This window comes from Polyergus mexicanus, unplaced genomic scaffold (assembly GCF_030449975.1).
Source record: "Polyergus mexicanus isolate NDT 795.1 unplaced genomic scaffold, iyPolMexi1.0 SCAF_2, whole genome shotgun sequence".
In the NCBI taxonomy this organism is placed as follows: Eukaryota; Metazoa; Arthropoda; class Insecta; order Hymenoptera; family Formicidae; genus Polyergus; species Polyergus mexicanus.
This window is the reverse complement of record NW_027223322.1, coordinates 4,547,104-4,562,685: the sequence shown is the minus strand read 5'-3', so window position 1 is coordinate 4,562,685 and position 15,582 is coordinate 4,547,104. Positions and strand designations below refer to the sequence as shown.

Below are 15,582 nucleotides of genomic sequence, written 5' to 3'. Positions count from 1 at the left end.
AATTGATATGAAAAAATTTGTAAATATTTTCTCTTGTTACATTTTCAAAAAATCTCATTTTTCCTAGAGTCAAATCCAAGTACAAATGTCGATGGAGATTTCACCTCAACATCATAGCATCGTACTAGGGAAACAGAGCAGCAATCTGAAGATAATAATGCAGCGTACCGCCACGCAAATTATGTTTCCCGATGCCGGCGATCCGAATATACCCAGCCTCAAGAAAAGCAATGTCACGATCACTGGCGGTATACATAATGTTTATTTGGCTCGACAACAGTTAGTGGTAAGCAAATAAATTTACATCCGAGATTCCATAATTAATTTCAACTTTTACATTTTCTTTTTTCTCGGTATTAAAATTGTATATAAGCAAGTTTATTTTTTTCATAATAAAGAGTTTTATTAAATGTCATTTTTTCCATTTGTAATTTTTAATTTTAAATTTTATTTTCCATTCTATATTATAATTTTAAATTATTTTTTCTTAGATTTCGTAATAATTATTGACTTCCAAATAAGTAATAGTATACATTTTTTGACGCTTAATTCCGAAATAATTGTTTATATATGTTACGTAATATTATATCTTTACGGTTTCGGTTCTCTCTGCGAATAATTAAAAAAAAATGATATAACAACGTATTTTTATAGGGATCGTTACCGTTAGTACTCATGTTTGATCTGCCGGAGGATTCTATATCCGCTACCGTGGATACTGAGAAGATCTCCCAACTAATGCAATCCTTGGATGTGTTTATTAATGTTCGGCATAAACCGAAACAAAGCACACTTTCCGTGATTATCAAGGGAATCGAGAGAAACGCCAGTAATATTTATGAAGCGCGAAAACAATTGTTGAGATTGGACGAGCCTAGAGTTCATGCCGAGATACCGTCTATGTATCACATTCCGAACGCTGGCAGTGTTTTCCAAAGCAATAATAATAATGATATTGGTAAGTATCCTTTGTTAAAATCATTCAAAATTAGAATAGTGACAACAGATAATAAAAATGTTCTATCCGAGTAACATAGATTTTTAGATGTGTCCCAAAGTATACAGTTCAATTCAATAAAAATTTCAATAAGTTCTTCAGTAAATTCATTTCAGAGCAAAATTGTTTTGTCTCTATAATTGTGTATGTTTCCGTATAATAGTCGTGGTTTGACGAAAATGAATTGTATTCGTATCTCGAATGAATTGTAAATTAAAAAAGAATTTAAAAAGAGAATTATCAATATCATTATCTTAATTCTTTCTTTTTTTTGTAATTAGGCGTCAACAACAATCTAATGAGTGGTGTGACAGATAGCTTTTCAAGTATGTTGAATATAAACACACAGAATCCGTCGTATTGTATGTCACCGATTTCACACTCGCCGAATTCCATAGGATTACCGTCGCACTGGAATCTTCCTACACATTATATTCCTCCCATCTGTGCGTATTCTCCCTATCCTCATTTAAACTTGCTGTCGACGCAGCATAACATGTTGCATAACAATTTAATGGGAACTTCCCATGGCCCCCATGGATTATCGAATCATATGATACCTTCCGGTATCGGTTATCACTCTAACGGCATATCGAGCAACTTTTCTAATATTCACGGTTTCAACGCTAATTTAACGGATAGCAAAGAAGGTAGCAGTGGTAAGTAATCAGTCCTCGATTTATTCTACGTTCTACATTTCTACAAATTTCAATTTTTTCACGAATATTCAATAAATTCTTCACCTTTTGATTGTTACATCACATAAACGCGTATTTTCCTGGAAAGTATTTTTATGACAATTCTTTACAACATTGTTATGTAATTTAATACTAAAAGAATTCAATACTGAAAAAGAAATTTATGATTCTGATATTATTTTTGTCATAAAGGTCGATATTACGATACACGTCGTAATTGAAATTGATTTTTACCCGATTTATGAATTCGTTTTCAGCTTACTCTTCACTAAGCAGCGTCTCTAGCTCTCTATCTAGTCCTGCTATCAGTCCTCGTAACGTTTCACCAGTCAATCCTACGGATACTCCTAACTTATGTAAGTTAAATATTTTGAGAAAACACAATCTCTAGTGCTTAGCAACAATCTCTCTTTATGGGAATAATAATAAATTTCTATTGTTTTTCTAGCGGATTTATCCAGCATGTTATCAGAATTACCGGTCACCGATCGACGTGCACCTGGTTGCGAAAAAAAATCACTCGAGATAGCTGCGCAGCAACATCTCACGCCTTTCGATTATGAACAGAAGAAGCTATTAGCCACAAAGGCCGTGCAAAACAAGTCGAGTAACAACGATTTTCGCGTACCGACGTCCGCGTGGTCTGGTTATGGCCTCAGCCAGAGTATTCCGCCCTTAACTATGAGTGACTTAAGCAAGGTAACCACAAGACTCCTTGATGTTTTAAGCAATTAAATCAATAATAAAGATTTATAAAAGTCTAAATCTATTAGGATTCATATAGATATTTTTTCGATATTAAAAAATCGTTTATAAAACGCTACTTTTTTTTAAATAATTAATAGAGCTTTTAATAATTTATTGGCGAGACGAATCGAATATTGAAATATTTATTAGCCAATAATCGTGTTGAGATGATGATGTCAGAATTTTTTACAGGAGCTGACGTCACATCCTTCAGACTTGTGGAAAGAACCGACCACGCCGGTGTTCAATACCGAGATGGATTTCGGTAATATTATCTCGAGCAAAGATCGCGTTGGACAGATAGGGATGGCATCAAATTATATAGATCACACACCGACCTCTCATTTGAACAAAATTACATCGTCGCATCGTTTTAATGATTTGGCTAGTATGCTAACGAGCATCGGTTTGGAGAAGTATATACGTGAGTATTGACGAGTTACAATCATACATCGCTTATCGAATGCTCCTATTGCTTTGCTTGCATTGCTTCTTGCTTTTGTATGAAAAAATCGAAACGGCTTTTTTTTTCATACGTCAGGCCTATTCACATCTCACGAGGTGGACATGTCTACGTTTCATTCTCTGACAGAGAAGGATCTCTGCGAAATCGGGATTACCGCTTGGGGTGCGAGACGCAAAATATTGCTATTAATATCTGGTATGTTGCATATATGGACAGTTCACTTTCTCTCTCTTTTTTTATTTTATTTTATTCTACTGGGGGATAGAAAGTCAAATAATTTGCATGCAACGATGTAAAGTCATTCATATAAAAAAAAAACCAAAAAAAAACAGGAAGTTATTTTCACAGCCAAAAAACAATTGGAATTATAATTTTTTTTTTGTTAATAATAATTGCGTTCTCGTTTCTCAGATATGAATAAACGAGCGAGTCCGTTTTCTGGAAGCGCCGCGCCCGGCGCCGAACGGAAAGCGTCCACGTTGTCGGCATCGACAGACAAATGCAATCTGGACACCAAATGGTAAAAGAATACTGATCGCTATTCGTTCCAAACGAGACGCCGCGTGGTGTGTCGGCCAAAATTACGCTAAAAAATAAGTACTTAACAATTCCAATCGCACGCGCGCGCGTAATTGCGAGTACCATTTGTTCGAGCGGAACGAATGCGAATTAAAAAGATTCACGGAAACCAAAAGGACTATTATTTGGTTATTTGTACCGCGGGAATAGACAAACGCGAGATGGATAGCCGAACGGTTTGCATGTTGATTGATTTGAAATTACTTAAGTATCGGTAAAAGAATTAAAAAGAAGAAAGTTATTTTTGTGGCCGGGATTGTAGTCTTTTTTTTTTCTTCATTTTTTTTTCGCTGTTCTCGGCGCGCGCCCAAAGGTGCCTTAGGATCTAGGATAGTCGTTAATATTTTCGCTGTCTCCGTTTATTACATATTTATCCAGCCACGATGGACGCGTCGTTATTGCTTCATCTTGCTGATATAAATCGAAATATTTTTTGAATCTTATGTCGATTCCGCAATTCAATTAACGTTTCTAAACAAGCATGCCAATCGCTGACAAAAAAGTCATCAGATAAATTACGCTTATATTATAAAATTCGCGAAACGAAGCGCGCGCTCACTCGTTGTTATATCAATGTGATGGTTCGCTTGATGAACGGATGATCAGTAAATGCGAGTGAATGCATGTATATGAGTATGTGAAATGTGAAATGTGAAATAGGTATAAATGTGTTTCTAAATTGAAATTTAAAAAAATTAGAAAATATATTATCAGAGTTATCAGAAATTTAGAATGAAATGCGATGGGCGAGGGATGTCCCGCGTGTGTTCAGCGAATTTTCGTCCTAGCAAAAATTCATATTATCTTTAATTCAGACTAAGCTCGAATGTGCGACCGTAAGTTGGCCAAAATGTTTGATTTAATAAATGTCGAAATTAATTAAACAACCGATCAGTACTGATCAACGATTCGACATTGCACAATAATTAAATGCGATTCATAACACAGATTCCGCATGCGGTTGCGCGATTTCGAGTTTTACACGAAGCAAGTATATATATATATATAAGTTACAAAATATTTATTAATTATTTCGCGAAAGACGCTGGACGCATGTCAAACAATAAACCGCAAGAACTTTTCGTGTAACGCGTGTATTGAAAATAGAATAGTATAAAATAAATTCTACATAGCGAAAAATATTCCGCGAATTACTCTCCGCGTACCACAAACGATATTTTTCGAGGAGCTAATTGAAAAAAAATGTCAATAGCTAAGTATTCAATTCGCGACGACAATCGTTGCGTTAATTAAAAAACTTTTGTTGTTAAACTAGTTCTAAACTTGGCAGAGTTAAGAGAACGATACCAAAATTACAGTAAAAAATGGAAAAATCCTACATATATAATACACATAAAAACTATATATAATATATAAAAATATATATAAAATATATAAAATTTACAAATTAACATAATTTAATGATATCAAGAAATGCAAAACACTCTCTGTAATTTTTTTATGATATTTCTATGACATAAAATGTAATAACAACAATAATATTTACACAAAACATATGTGCGTATTATGGTTTATATAAAATTTAAAAACGATTGCCAAGTTTAGATTTTTTCCGATTATCCTCGCACGCAAAAAGCTCTGTCGATTGCAGTCGATTTCGCAAAATGATCGTTTTATAGACATAAGATATATCTTGTTTTCGGTATAATTTATTCAACTTTTTAAGCGTTATTTTTGTTATTTTTTTTATTTTTTTTTTTGAACAAAGGAATGAAAGCGTTAGGTAAATAAGTTCTTAAGTGTGTCACGCGCATTTTTCAACATAACATTATCCACATTGAGCTGATACTCTAAATCGAACAAAAAAAAGTATGATTTTTATTACTTGTTTTGTAGAGGAGGGGAAAATCGCCAGCTTCTTTCGTGAAATCTTTGAGCCGAAAAGTCGGAATAGAGAAGGCAGGATCGCACGATCGATCCGATTGAACATGCCTAACGAACGATTTTACTGCGAAGAGTTCTTGACTAAGTCTTTTGCGAAATCTTTTTAAGCGTAAATTATTTGTGCGCTTGCGAGTTAGATCGGAACATTAAAAAGAATAAGTTAATAGGAATTATTCGCGCAATACGTGTGATATAATATTAGACTGTCCGGTTCTATTGTCCTTTTCCCGTTTTCTTTTTTTTTTTTTTTTTTGTTTTTGTAATGGCAACGATAATAAGGATGATTTCCTCCGGTACGATCGTACAATCCGATCGTTACGAGGACTGTACAATAACAATTGCAAGATGATGAAGGTGGTATATTACATTCTAATATAAACAGCGCACAAATATGATAATAATGATGCATAGATAAAATAATATGTAAAATAATAATGATGATTTTGACAGGTATACTATGCCTAGAAAAATAACTTATAAATCTTATCTTTAATATCTACAAAGTCTCGTATTACTAGTTAATTACTTTATAATAAAAGATTTCTAATATTAATAGAAAAAAGTTGTTTCTTAAAAAATTAAATTCTGTTTTGCTATAAATTTGAAATCTTTATTTTAAATTTTTCCGATATGCAAAGTTACTTCGATTATTGATATATCTTCAGGATACTACAGTTATTATATTAGTGACAGCGTAATTTTTAAAGGATTTAATTCGTGTTAGATATTTCACCACTAACGACCATTAATTCAATCTTAATTAAGAATATAAAAGTTGAAAATATATTTAATAGACCTCTAAGGAGCATTCGAAAAATTTGAAATATTTTTGAATCATCTCTTTGAGAGATTGATAATTCATTGAATTTTTATTGTTAGTTGTCTAAGTGCTACATATATATGTATATATATATATATATATATATATATATATATATATATATATGTATATGTATATCACCTTCATCCAATTGCATTTGTAATTACGCTGCTCTATGTTTTAATGTATAGTTTTCGCCTTCGCAGGCGACAAGACAATATTTTTGCGGCAGCAACAAGTTGCGATACCGATCGTTGTTTTGTGTCGGTAAAGGGTATCTCGTCAAAATGATAATTGCCATGAGAGAGAGATGACATCTTGTAAGCATGAAATGCGCGATCGAACGAGAATCGTGTGATATATTTTCTGTCGCTGCGGATAAAATGTACGCGTATGCACATAATCATGAATCAACGAAGCAGCGCAAGCGAGCTTAAAAAGTTCTCGTTCGAAAGTCTGCACAACGTCACTTACGTAGGATGTTTCGAGTTTCAAGAACTTGAAAGAAAAATAATCTTCCCAAGTTGTGATAAGACGTGATCAAAATTAAATCAGTTTATTTTTTTTTTTTAATATATCGCAGAGGCAGAAATTTCAAAGCAAAAGAAGAATGTCGAGAAAATCATATTTTTCAAAATTCTAGCATTTTCCCGACACTTGTTACTCTTTTCGCGAAAGTATAGAACTCGTGGTAAATCTGTATATAACGTGTAACGTATCTGTATATACGAGACAATCCCTTTGCCGACCAGCAATCGGTTTCTTTCCTTAGTCCTGAAGAGAAAGCCGTCAATGTTCCTATGTAAATGTATACTGATCATGTTCAAGATCTAGCATATACGGGTAATATATATAAGTATATAATCGCGGAAAATAGTATTAAAAGAAAAGAAGGGAATGCGCGTGCGAGGAAAAACAAAAAGAGAAAAACGATTATAAACAAGCGCTCAAGCATTTCGATTAATGAGAATCAGTTACGTCGGGAAGAGAGAAGACAAACACACACGTCTAAACGTTTTCAAAAACCTGTATAACCACAATTTCTCCACTATTCTTTTTTCGTCCCTACTCACCTGACACATTTTGCATCCTCAGCAAATAACATGACAGACTTCTCTTTCTCTCTCAAAAACGAGCAACATCAATTCAGAATGTTAACGCGTATAATTAATTGCGATCGACCTCGCTCGCGAAATTACGCGACCTCAATTCCGTTGCGTTTTTGAGAAATGCGCTGTAAATTTTTCTCGAATCGTTTATCTCTCTATGTAGCGTATATCGTGAGTATATATATATTTTTTCATGTTTTTGCGTCGAGAACGGGGTAGAGAAAATATTACAAATTATTAATACTGTTTCATCATAACAAATTGTGGACTCATTCTTTCCTACCTAACTTATCGAGAACTTTATATATATATACAATTTAATTGGTTTATACGAGTCGTTCGAAGCTAGAAATGAATTAAGTTCATAATTTGCAAGGTTTTTTAGAAATAACTTGGTCATTAAAGTGAAGCTTATGAATTATAGACGTAATTCACTCTAGTTTTCAATGTTTCCAATGACTTTCATTTTCTTGGTTTCTAAACATCCATGAAAAATGATATAATATATATGTACGGATAAAAAAAAAAAAAAAAAAAAATTATAGACTTTCTCTGAGAATTTCGGGAGGATTTCAAGTTCACACAGTCATATCGTTGAGCAATGATTTCTCGGCAGATTTGCGATTGCTTATATAGTTCGAAGATTGATTAGCCTTCGATCACAGAGTTTAATAGTTTGATTTAAAAATTCTTTTTAAAAATTTGTGAAAATTGATCTCTTTCAAAATTGTGAAAATAAAATTAAAATAAAATCTAATTTGATTGATATTTATATTCCAGATATATTGCTGGAATTAAATCAATTAAATCAATTTATTGGAATTACATCTTTGTTCCAATCAATTGTATAATTTTGATTAAATTTTCATAATTTTAAGATAAATTTTCCCGAGTCTAAACAGATGACTGATTTCAATCTTTATTTTTACTCATAATGCATCATATTATCTTATGAATATATCTGAAGGACAAAAGTTTGGAAAATTGTGGAACTCGAGTGTGCTTTGAAATGTATAATGTCAAACGCCGATCTCTCTCCTCAGACGTCACATTATTTTAATTCAACAGCTATATAATAGCGCCATGATCATTCTCATATATCGATAAAATGAATGTCTCGCACTATTACGTTCTCTTTCATACTCCAAACATCGAGAATTCTGTTGTGTTTTTTGCCTAGCAAGACCAACACAAAATCGCAAACTCTTCGATTTGCTTATATAAGGAATGTGGAGATCAATTAAGGAGTTCGCCCGAAATAGAATATGCAAACAAAATAATAGCGAAACTTTGAGAGAAATTATATTTCCAAGTTGAAGCTTTTTTATTTTAAGGAGAAGAGAGAGAAAGACGGGGGGAAGACATTATTATAAATAAATTACGATATTGAAAAAAAGGAATATGCGTTATAGAAAGCAGAAAAATAAAATTTTGTAATTTATACGTGTCATATTTTAGTGCTTAATTATTTTTCGGGCAAATTCCGTCGCGATGTAAGATTAGTATTAGAGTAAAGTAGACTAGCGCAAATGTAGACGCGGATATTTTCAACAGGCACAAATTAGATATCATTGCGAGAAGAGATTTCCCGCAAAAGGAAGAAATTCGCGTTATATATATAATTGTATTATAAATCACACATTCCAAAAGAAGATGATACGAGTTTAACTCGAGTGATATATGTAACGTCGTGTAGGAGAGGCGAATGGAGTGTTAATTTATGTGTATGTGTTTCGCGTTTTCCTTTTTCTGTGCTCTAGTGCTTATAATGTCGTTTCTCATGTAATAAATCCGGGGACGTACCCGCCCATCGAGCGCAGGTACAGCAGCTAAATATTAAATTAATCGATGAACGTATCATTATCGCATGTAAATGATCGGTTCATCGACTTGCGCGGCGGCAGAAGAAGCGTTTATAATAGCGTTTTATAATATACAGCGCAGCATAAAATTTTTATGTAATAATCTAATATAATTTTTGATAAGAACCAAGAGAGTATATACACCGATCCATTATTATTATTATTTGTTTCGGAAAAAAGAAGAAAAATGTCGAAAAAAATCAGGATTCGTTGTATTAAAATGAAAAATAAAGAAGATTTTGTATGTTGCTATTTTTAATCAAAAATATTAATATCAGACATAGCCCTTTGCCGTGTTTTGTGATAAATCGATGATTAAAGAGAGAGGTGAATTTTTTTCGTTTTTTTTTATGTTTTATTTTTTCCAGAATTTATAGTTAATTCTGATATTAAGATAATAAAATCGTTTGTACTTATTCTAATCGCCATACTTTGCGACGAATCTTCTCCTGCAAAACTCGTTTAATTCAATAACCTCCTTCCCCCACCCGCCTCTCACGTAATAATAAATTATTTTAATTTATTTTAATGATAATATTTTGATAAAGTCACAGTTTGTAGATTAAGAATAATAGAATCACAATTTATATCCGTCACCATCACGTCACTCCGCGATCATCGATTCACTTTTATTATGGATAAAATTAAAAGTATACATACGTTCGCACGTTATCCATTGTCCACTCTCTCAAAACTATCGTCCGACTCTTCGTCGTCACTCGACGGTGCACTCGCGATTGTGTATCTCTTCATATCTTCGGCGTGGAGCTCAATATCGCAGCTGGGACAATGGAACATATTCATCGCAGTAAAGTGCGCTTGCAAACAGTAGTAACAGAAGACGTGTGTGCAACCGGCATGCGATGGCAAGATCGGATTCTCTTCGCAATAGGCGCATTTGGTCGCGGCGTCCATTACCGGGAACGATCGTCTCACCTGCAGTTCCGTTTGCCGCCAGAGTCTGATTACCGCGTGCTTCAAATAATGGAAGTTGATCATGGGTATGCCAATGGTGAAGAGCTCCATCAGACCGTGCCACAGCAGTTCCCTCGTCATGTACGAGTAGCCGATTGTTCTTGGTCGATGCGTCGTTATCGACTGACTCGACAGATTTAGCAGAAACTCTATCACACGCGGTTGTATTCCTCGATGAAGAAAGTAGAGCAGATTGATAAGCTCCAGGAGACTGACAGTGTTCGATGTCCAATCGACGAACGGTTTTAGACATTGAGCGAGCACGCCACGATCCGAAAAATTTTCATTAGCGAACTTGTCTTTTAGATATTGAGGTAGAACGCTTAGAATTAAATAAAGTACAGCTTTCTTCTGATTGATGTTAGTGTATTGTAAATTAAGGAGTTGCTGACCGAATGTGGAAGATCCTCGTTGCAGCGAGAATTTCCAGATGAGAAATTTCAAGAGAACGTCTACTTCTGCTTGCCATTTGTCGATCTTGCCAGGCGCGCTGTATCTCGCGATTTCTTTAGTTTGATTCTTTAATACTTTATAAATCTCCGTGTCTAATTGAGCGGCATCGATCTGATTTATTCGAGAGACGTAAAGCGATGGCGTCATTTTGATTTGATTTAATTCTGAAAATAAATTTGTTTTATTTAATAATATATAATGCGGTATAAGATTTAAGGAATAGTTGTGGGAGTTTCATTTAATAGATATGAAAGTTCTTTTTCAGAATGTATATATAAAAGCCTCATAAATTCTCTCTCTCCTTTCGATTCATTTAGAATCGATTTTTTATAAAATCAAATATATACTCTGAACCGCCGATTTTTAATTTTCTAATTTCGAGCGAATTTTAATAGAATACTTTTTCACAATATTTACATCCAAAGATATTTAATATTTATATTCAAGGATTTCTGTTTTGATGTTACTAAATTCTATCAATCTATTATTTTTATTTAATATTATATATATATATATATATGAATGACTATAAATATAAATCATACCGAGATTTTGTACAACACATATATATTCCGATTCGAAAACAAAGTTACTTTGTTACTCGCGGAACGTTGACGCCATCTAAATTATTGCTTATCATTTCCCATTCCCAGTTGCACAAGATGTCTATAATTCCTCTTCACGTCGATGAGAAATGAATCAAACGAATCAAGCAGTCGAAAATACGAAAATCGTCGAAGATTCCGAAGACTGTGAGTGTGGCGATACAAGAAGGTCCTTTTCGAAAATTGACTCACGTGAAGTTAGGCATAATTGAACGTTCGCGCAAAATTATGTCCGTTCCGATTAGTTTACGATACTGAAATGATCGTTGTTTCGCGCGTTTGAGCAAAATGAATTGATGTATAATTCGTAAACGAACAAAGAGGTTATGATATATTACAACTATCGGAGTGTCAGATCGCGCACTTACGTTTCACGTTCGCATCGCTCGTTGGAATGACTACTACTTTTCTTCGTGTGATCTATGACGAGAGACGAGAGCAGCCGAAGAAACACGAGCCGCTAGTGGGGAGAGCGTTCGACCAATGAAATCGCGCGACGAACGGCGGCGAGCGGCGACGCGTTCGGGTCGGTTCGGCGCTGCTCGGCTGGGCTTTCGGCTTTCGTCTCAGTTCGGGTTCGTGTCTCGTCGCCGTTGCGCACGGGGCGCGTCCGCTGTTACATTCTCGACTATACGGACGCTAAACATTTTGAGGTTATAAACGGCGCACAACACGGCTGCGGCCGAGTACGAGTGAACGATCCGAACGCGGCGTGTATATCGTCCGTTGTGGTTACGTCGTGGTGTTCGTATCGTATCACGTTGTCGCGCGTTTGTCGGCGGCAGGCTCCATGTTGCCGCCGGTGGTATGACGTCATCGTTATCGAGTGTCGGTGTCGGTGGTGTCGCGCGAGTGTAACGTGTAACCGTGTCGTCGTCATTCTCGTTGTTATTCCTCTCTCTCTCCCGTCGTCGTTGTCGTACGCAGTCCGTCACGCATCATGCTATACTCGTGATAAAGTTTGACATTTTTCTCTTTCTCTTTTTCTCTCTCTCTCTTTCTCTTTTATTTTCTTATCTCGCGCGATTCGCGAAACGCGAAGTGTACAATACGTGAATCGTATCGGTGGTTGCCACAGTGTGTGACCTCGTCGCTTCTCCCGGACACGTCCTCTCTTTCTCTCTCTCTCTTTCTTTCTCTCTTTGTATAATCCATCTCCAATATCCTCGCTTATGCGAACAAACAAGAGGAGATCTGCATCGAGACTATCGCACCGAGTTACGGGCACGTCCGCACGGCTGATGAACAAAGTGAGTGCCAAAAATTACATAATATCGTGCTTCCTCGCAATCATGCGACGAACGGTGGTCTGGGACTCTCCCCCGTCCGCCTCCCCCCCCCCCCCCCCTTCTTACGCGTCGTAAAATCGATCTGCCATCGAGTGACAGGTTAACCTCCAATTCGGTCACCGCGAGAGAGAGTCATCGTCTTTCTCGTCGCCGGTTCATCGTCGCCTGTTTTCGTCTGCATGATTTTACGCGTACTCGATCCTTCGATCCCGAAACGCCAAATCACATGCACTTTTTATGGCGCGAATGCTTTCTATTTCTTTTTTTAACGGGAACAGACTCAGGAACATTTCGAAGGAGCCTTCGGATAGAGCATGTGATTCCCAACGAATAAAGAGCGAAGCCCTCGAAATAACGATTCGGAATAAATTTTGATCGCGCAAGATTAAAGGGAAGCTCGAACGAGTAATAAACGCTGTGTTGAAAAATAATGCGTATAACGATCGTATCGTCTTGAAACATATGCCGCGGTGCACGTTACCCTCCGGGTCCGACCACTTGTTTGTCGCTGCCGCTCGGTTTCTCGAATATCATGTCGCTCGTGATCGTTACGTGGAAATATGTTTTGCAGGAGAATTTAGATCATGAATCTCGGAATATATATAGAGGAATAACTAACGTTACTATCATTAGTATTACTATATTATTATTATTGCAATCATTTGTTATTATTATCATCATCGTTATTATCACAACATGATACGGTGTCATAATGTTGTTACATAATTTCGGAGCGTTATTATTATCATCATGATTATAATTTGCTGTTATATCGCTATAAAGAGAGAAAATTACTATTATTATTTTCGTTAAAAAGGAAAACTTTATATCCTCATTTTTCAATGTATTTTTTATTCTAACGAGAGAAATATCTGCAGTAATGCCGGAATAAATGCTCTTAATCAGAGAATGCAAAACAAAAATTAAAAGTGGATTATATATATATATATATAAAGCACATAAATGTAAAATATTAAAGGGAAGCTGCAATATGATCACATTTAACGCGCGCCCGTATTGCTGCGTAATGTACAGTATAAAAAAAAATTATGTAAACACACATTTATTGCTTGTGTGATTTTATACTTTTTTTTTTTTTTTATAGCGATGCTGAGATACATTGTACATTATTTTTCTCGTAGAGATACATATCATTGATTTGACAAATTAGTAAAGAGATTATTTTTCATAATTTATACAAAAAATGTTGTTATTTTCTTTTAGTTTTTACAATTTCATACATCATTATTAATAAGAGATAAGTGTAAGAAAAAAAAAAAAAAAATCTGAAATAATTAAATTAATATTTAATTAGTTAATAATAACAGATATGATTATTGATTTGACAAATTATTTTTTATAATTTATACAGAGAAGATGTTTTGTATTTTCTCTCGCTTTTACAATTTCATACAATTATTTACAATTTTCAATAATAACCACGATTTAATTCCTTACCTGCGACATTACAGAGCGCGAATACGTTCAACTGTGCACGGAATTATCTGCTAATCGACACCATCCGGTAAATGATTTTTAAAATCGTAGGTTCTGGCTGGCACCTGGCTATTTTTAACGCCATATGTTATTAAGTTAGATCAATTTATGTCAAAGAACGAAACGCGTGAAGTGGTTTTCTATAGGGAGCTGCGCGCAGTTAAGAGATTAAAATTCCATTAAACCGTAGTTTACTCGCAAGATAGGTTTGTCTAACATTACTCATGCTACCGAATGGCCACGTTATTTCGCCGGCCTGTTGCTTTGACAGCAGATCGACAGACGTAAACAGCCGAGCGTGTACGTGATTTGCATATCTGTTGCGTTTCTCTTTTCTCTTTCTTCTTCTTCTCTCTCTCTCTCTCTTTCTTCCTCCCCCCCCCTCTCTCTCTCGCGGTTTGTCGCTTACATCGCTCTTGGCTCTGACCTTAATTTACGGTCCGTGGCCGCCGACGTGGAAGGCTCATTCGCGCCAACGAGCGAGCGAGCGAGCGAGCTTTTCGACGGGCTCGCACACCTGTCGGCGTTATTTATCGGCGCGCCTAAATCCGTCGCGTCGAAACGACGGATGTACGTCGACGTGTATATCGTATATATATCGAATTCATCGTACGCGTACTCGATATTATCGTTAGCTGCTGCAGCTTACGCTATAGGTCGACGGCTCGTCGATATTGCCGATAAATCAGACCGCGATGTTTTATAATCGAGGCTTCTATTTATGTGAAAGTGGTATTCTATATATTCGGGGAAATATGGGGAATATACGGCCTGACGATAATTATCGGTGTTCCTTTGTTATAGGTATGTGTTCTATATACGTTGAGTTTCGTCCATCTGAAAAATCGATATTTCCTAAATATATTTTGCATGGAAGATTCTTGCTCGAAATATACGACGCACACTTCTGAGATTTTAATAATTGGAAAAATATGAAAAGAAATTTTTTTTCTTTTTTTTCACGTTATAGATCTTTTGTAAGATATGTGCTTAATAATAAGAAAGTATATATTTAATATTTAATAATTTTTAATTTAATATTTTTTGGTATTAAAAGTGGAAATAGGTATATTGTGAATTTTTGGAATATGAATAGATAAGATAACAATTTTCGGTCACGTATAAATGAAATTAATTATAACATTTGATCTGTAATATAAAAATATTTTATTACTAAAGAAAATTTAATTATATCACAGTTAATTATACATTCTATTGCATGTGTAATATGATAAGACATTAAATACAATATTCATATTGTATATATTTGTTTTCTGCATATATAATTGATTTAGTTTACACAAGACAAAGTTCACGAATAAATTACGTAGATATTCTGAGCGGAGAAATCGTGGAATAATTTTATAGATGGCACAAGCTTTGCTTTATTTGACGAAGGAATAATTTATTCGGTCGTGTATGTCCGAGCGAATCGCGGTATCGATCTCTACTACTCGCTCATCATACCCGCATATGAGGCAACAGTGATAAAGAAAAAATTAATAAAATATACGAGCGTATGCTTTTGTTTCAATTATTCCGATTTCAATACGCTTGAAATATGATGCATTATATATATA

The 15,582-nt window shown here is 35.0% G+C and overlaps 2 protein-coding genes across 9 annotated transcripts in view; one reads left to right on the top strand and one right to left on the bottom strand.

Annotated features, from left to right (window-relative positions):
• Bicc (protein bicaudal C) overlaps positions 1-6,278 on the top strand; it is a 32,048-nt gene extending 25,770 nt beyond the window's left edge. For 3 of the 4 annotated variants that reach the window (XM_070315523.1, XM_070315526.1, XM_070315525.1), the window contains 8 exons: positions 68-286; positions 655-958; positions 1,279-1,656; positions 1,953-2,051; positions 2,144-2,394; positions 2,635-2,866; positions 2,984-3,103; positions 3,320-6,278. In XM_070315523.1, coding sequence (XP_070171624.1) covers positions 68-286; positions 655-958; positions 1,279-1,656; positions 1,953-2,051; positions 2,144-2,394; positions 2,635-2,866; positions 2,984-3,103; positions 3,320-3,432 — 1,716 coding nt within the window. In that variant the 3' untranslated portion in view covers positions 3,433-6,278. The remainder of the gene's footprint in view (positions 1-67; positions 287-654; positions 959-1,278; positions 1,657-1,952; positions 2,052-2,143; positions 2,395-2,634; positions 2,867-2,983; positions 3,104-3,319) is intronic. The other variant, XM_070315524.1, reaches the window with a different exon arrangement.
• Positions 1-11,889, bottom strand: part of Pex2 (peroxin 2) — a 36,737-nt gene extending 24,848 nt beyond the window's left edge. For 2 of the 5 annotated variants that reach the window (XM_070315545.1, XM_070315546.1), the window contains exons 1-2: positions 11,585-11,889; positions 9,844-10,775 (exon numbers count right to left, since the gene is read on the bottom strand). In XM_070315545.1, the coding sequence (XP_070171646.1) occupies positions 9,853-10,758 (906 nt within the window). In that variant the 5' untranslated portion in view covers positions 10,759-10,775; positions 11,585-11,889 and the 3' untranslated portion in view covers positions 9,844-9,852. The other 3 variants (XM_070315544.1, XM_070315542.1, XM_070315543.1) reach the window with 3 other exon arrangements.
• Between the last annotated feature and the right edge of the window lie 3,693 nt (positions 11,890-15,582).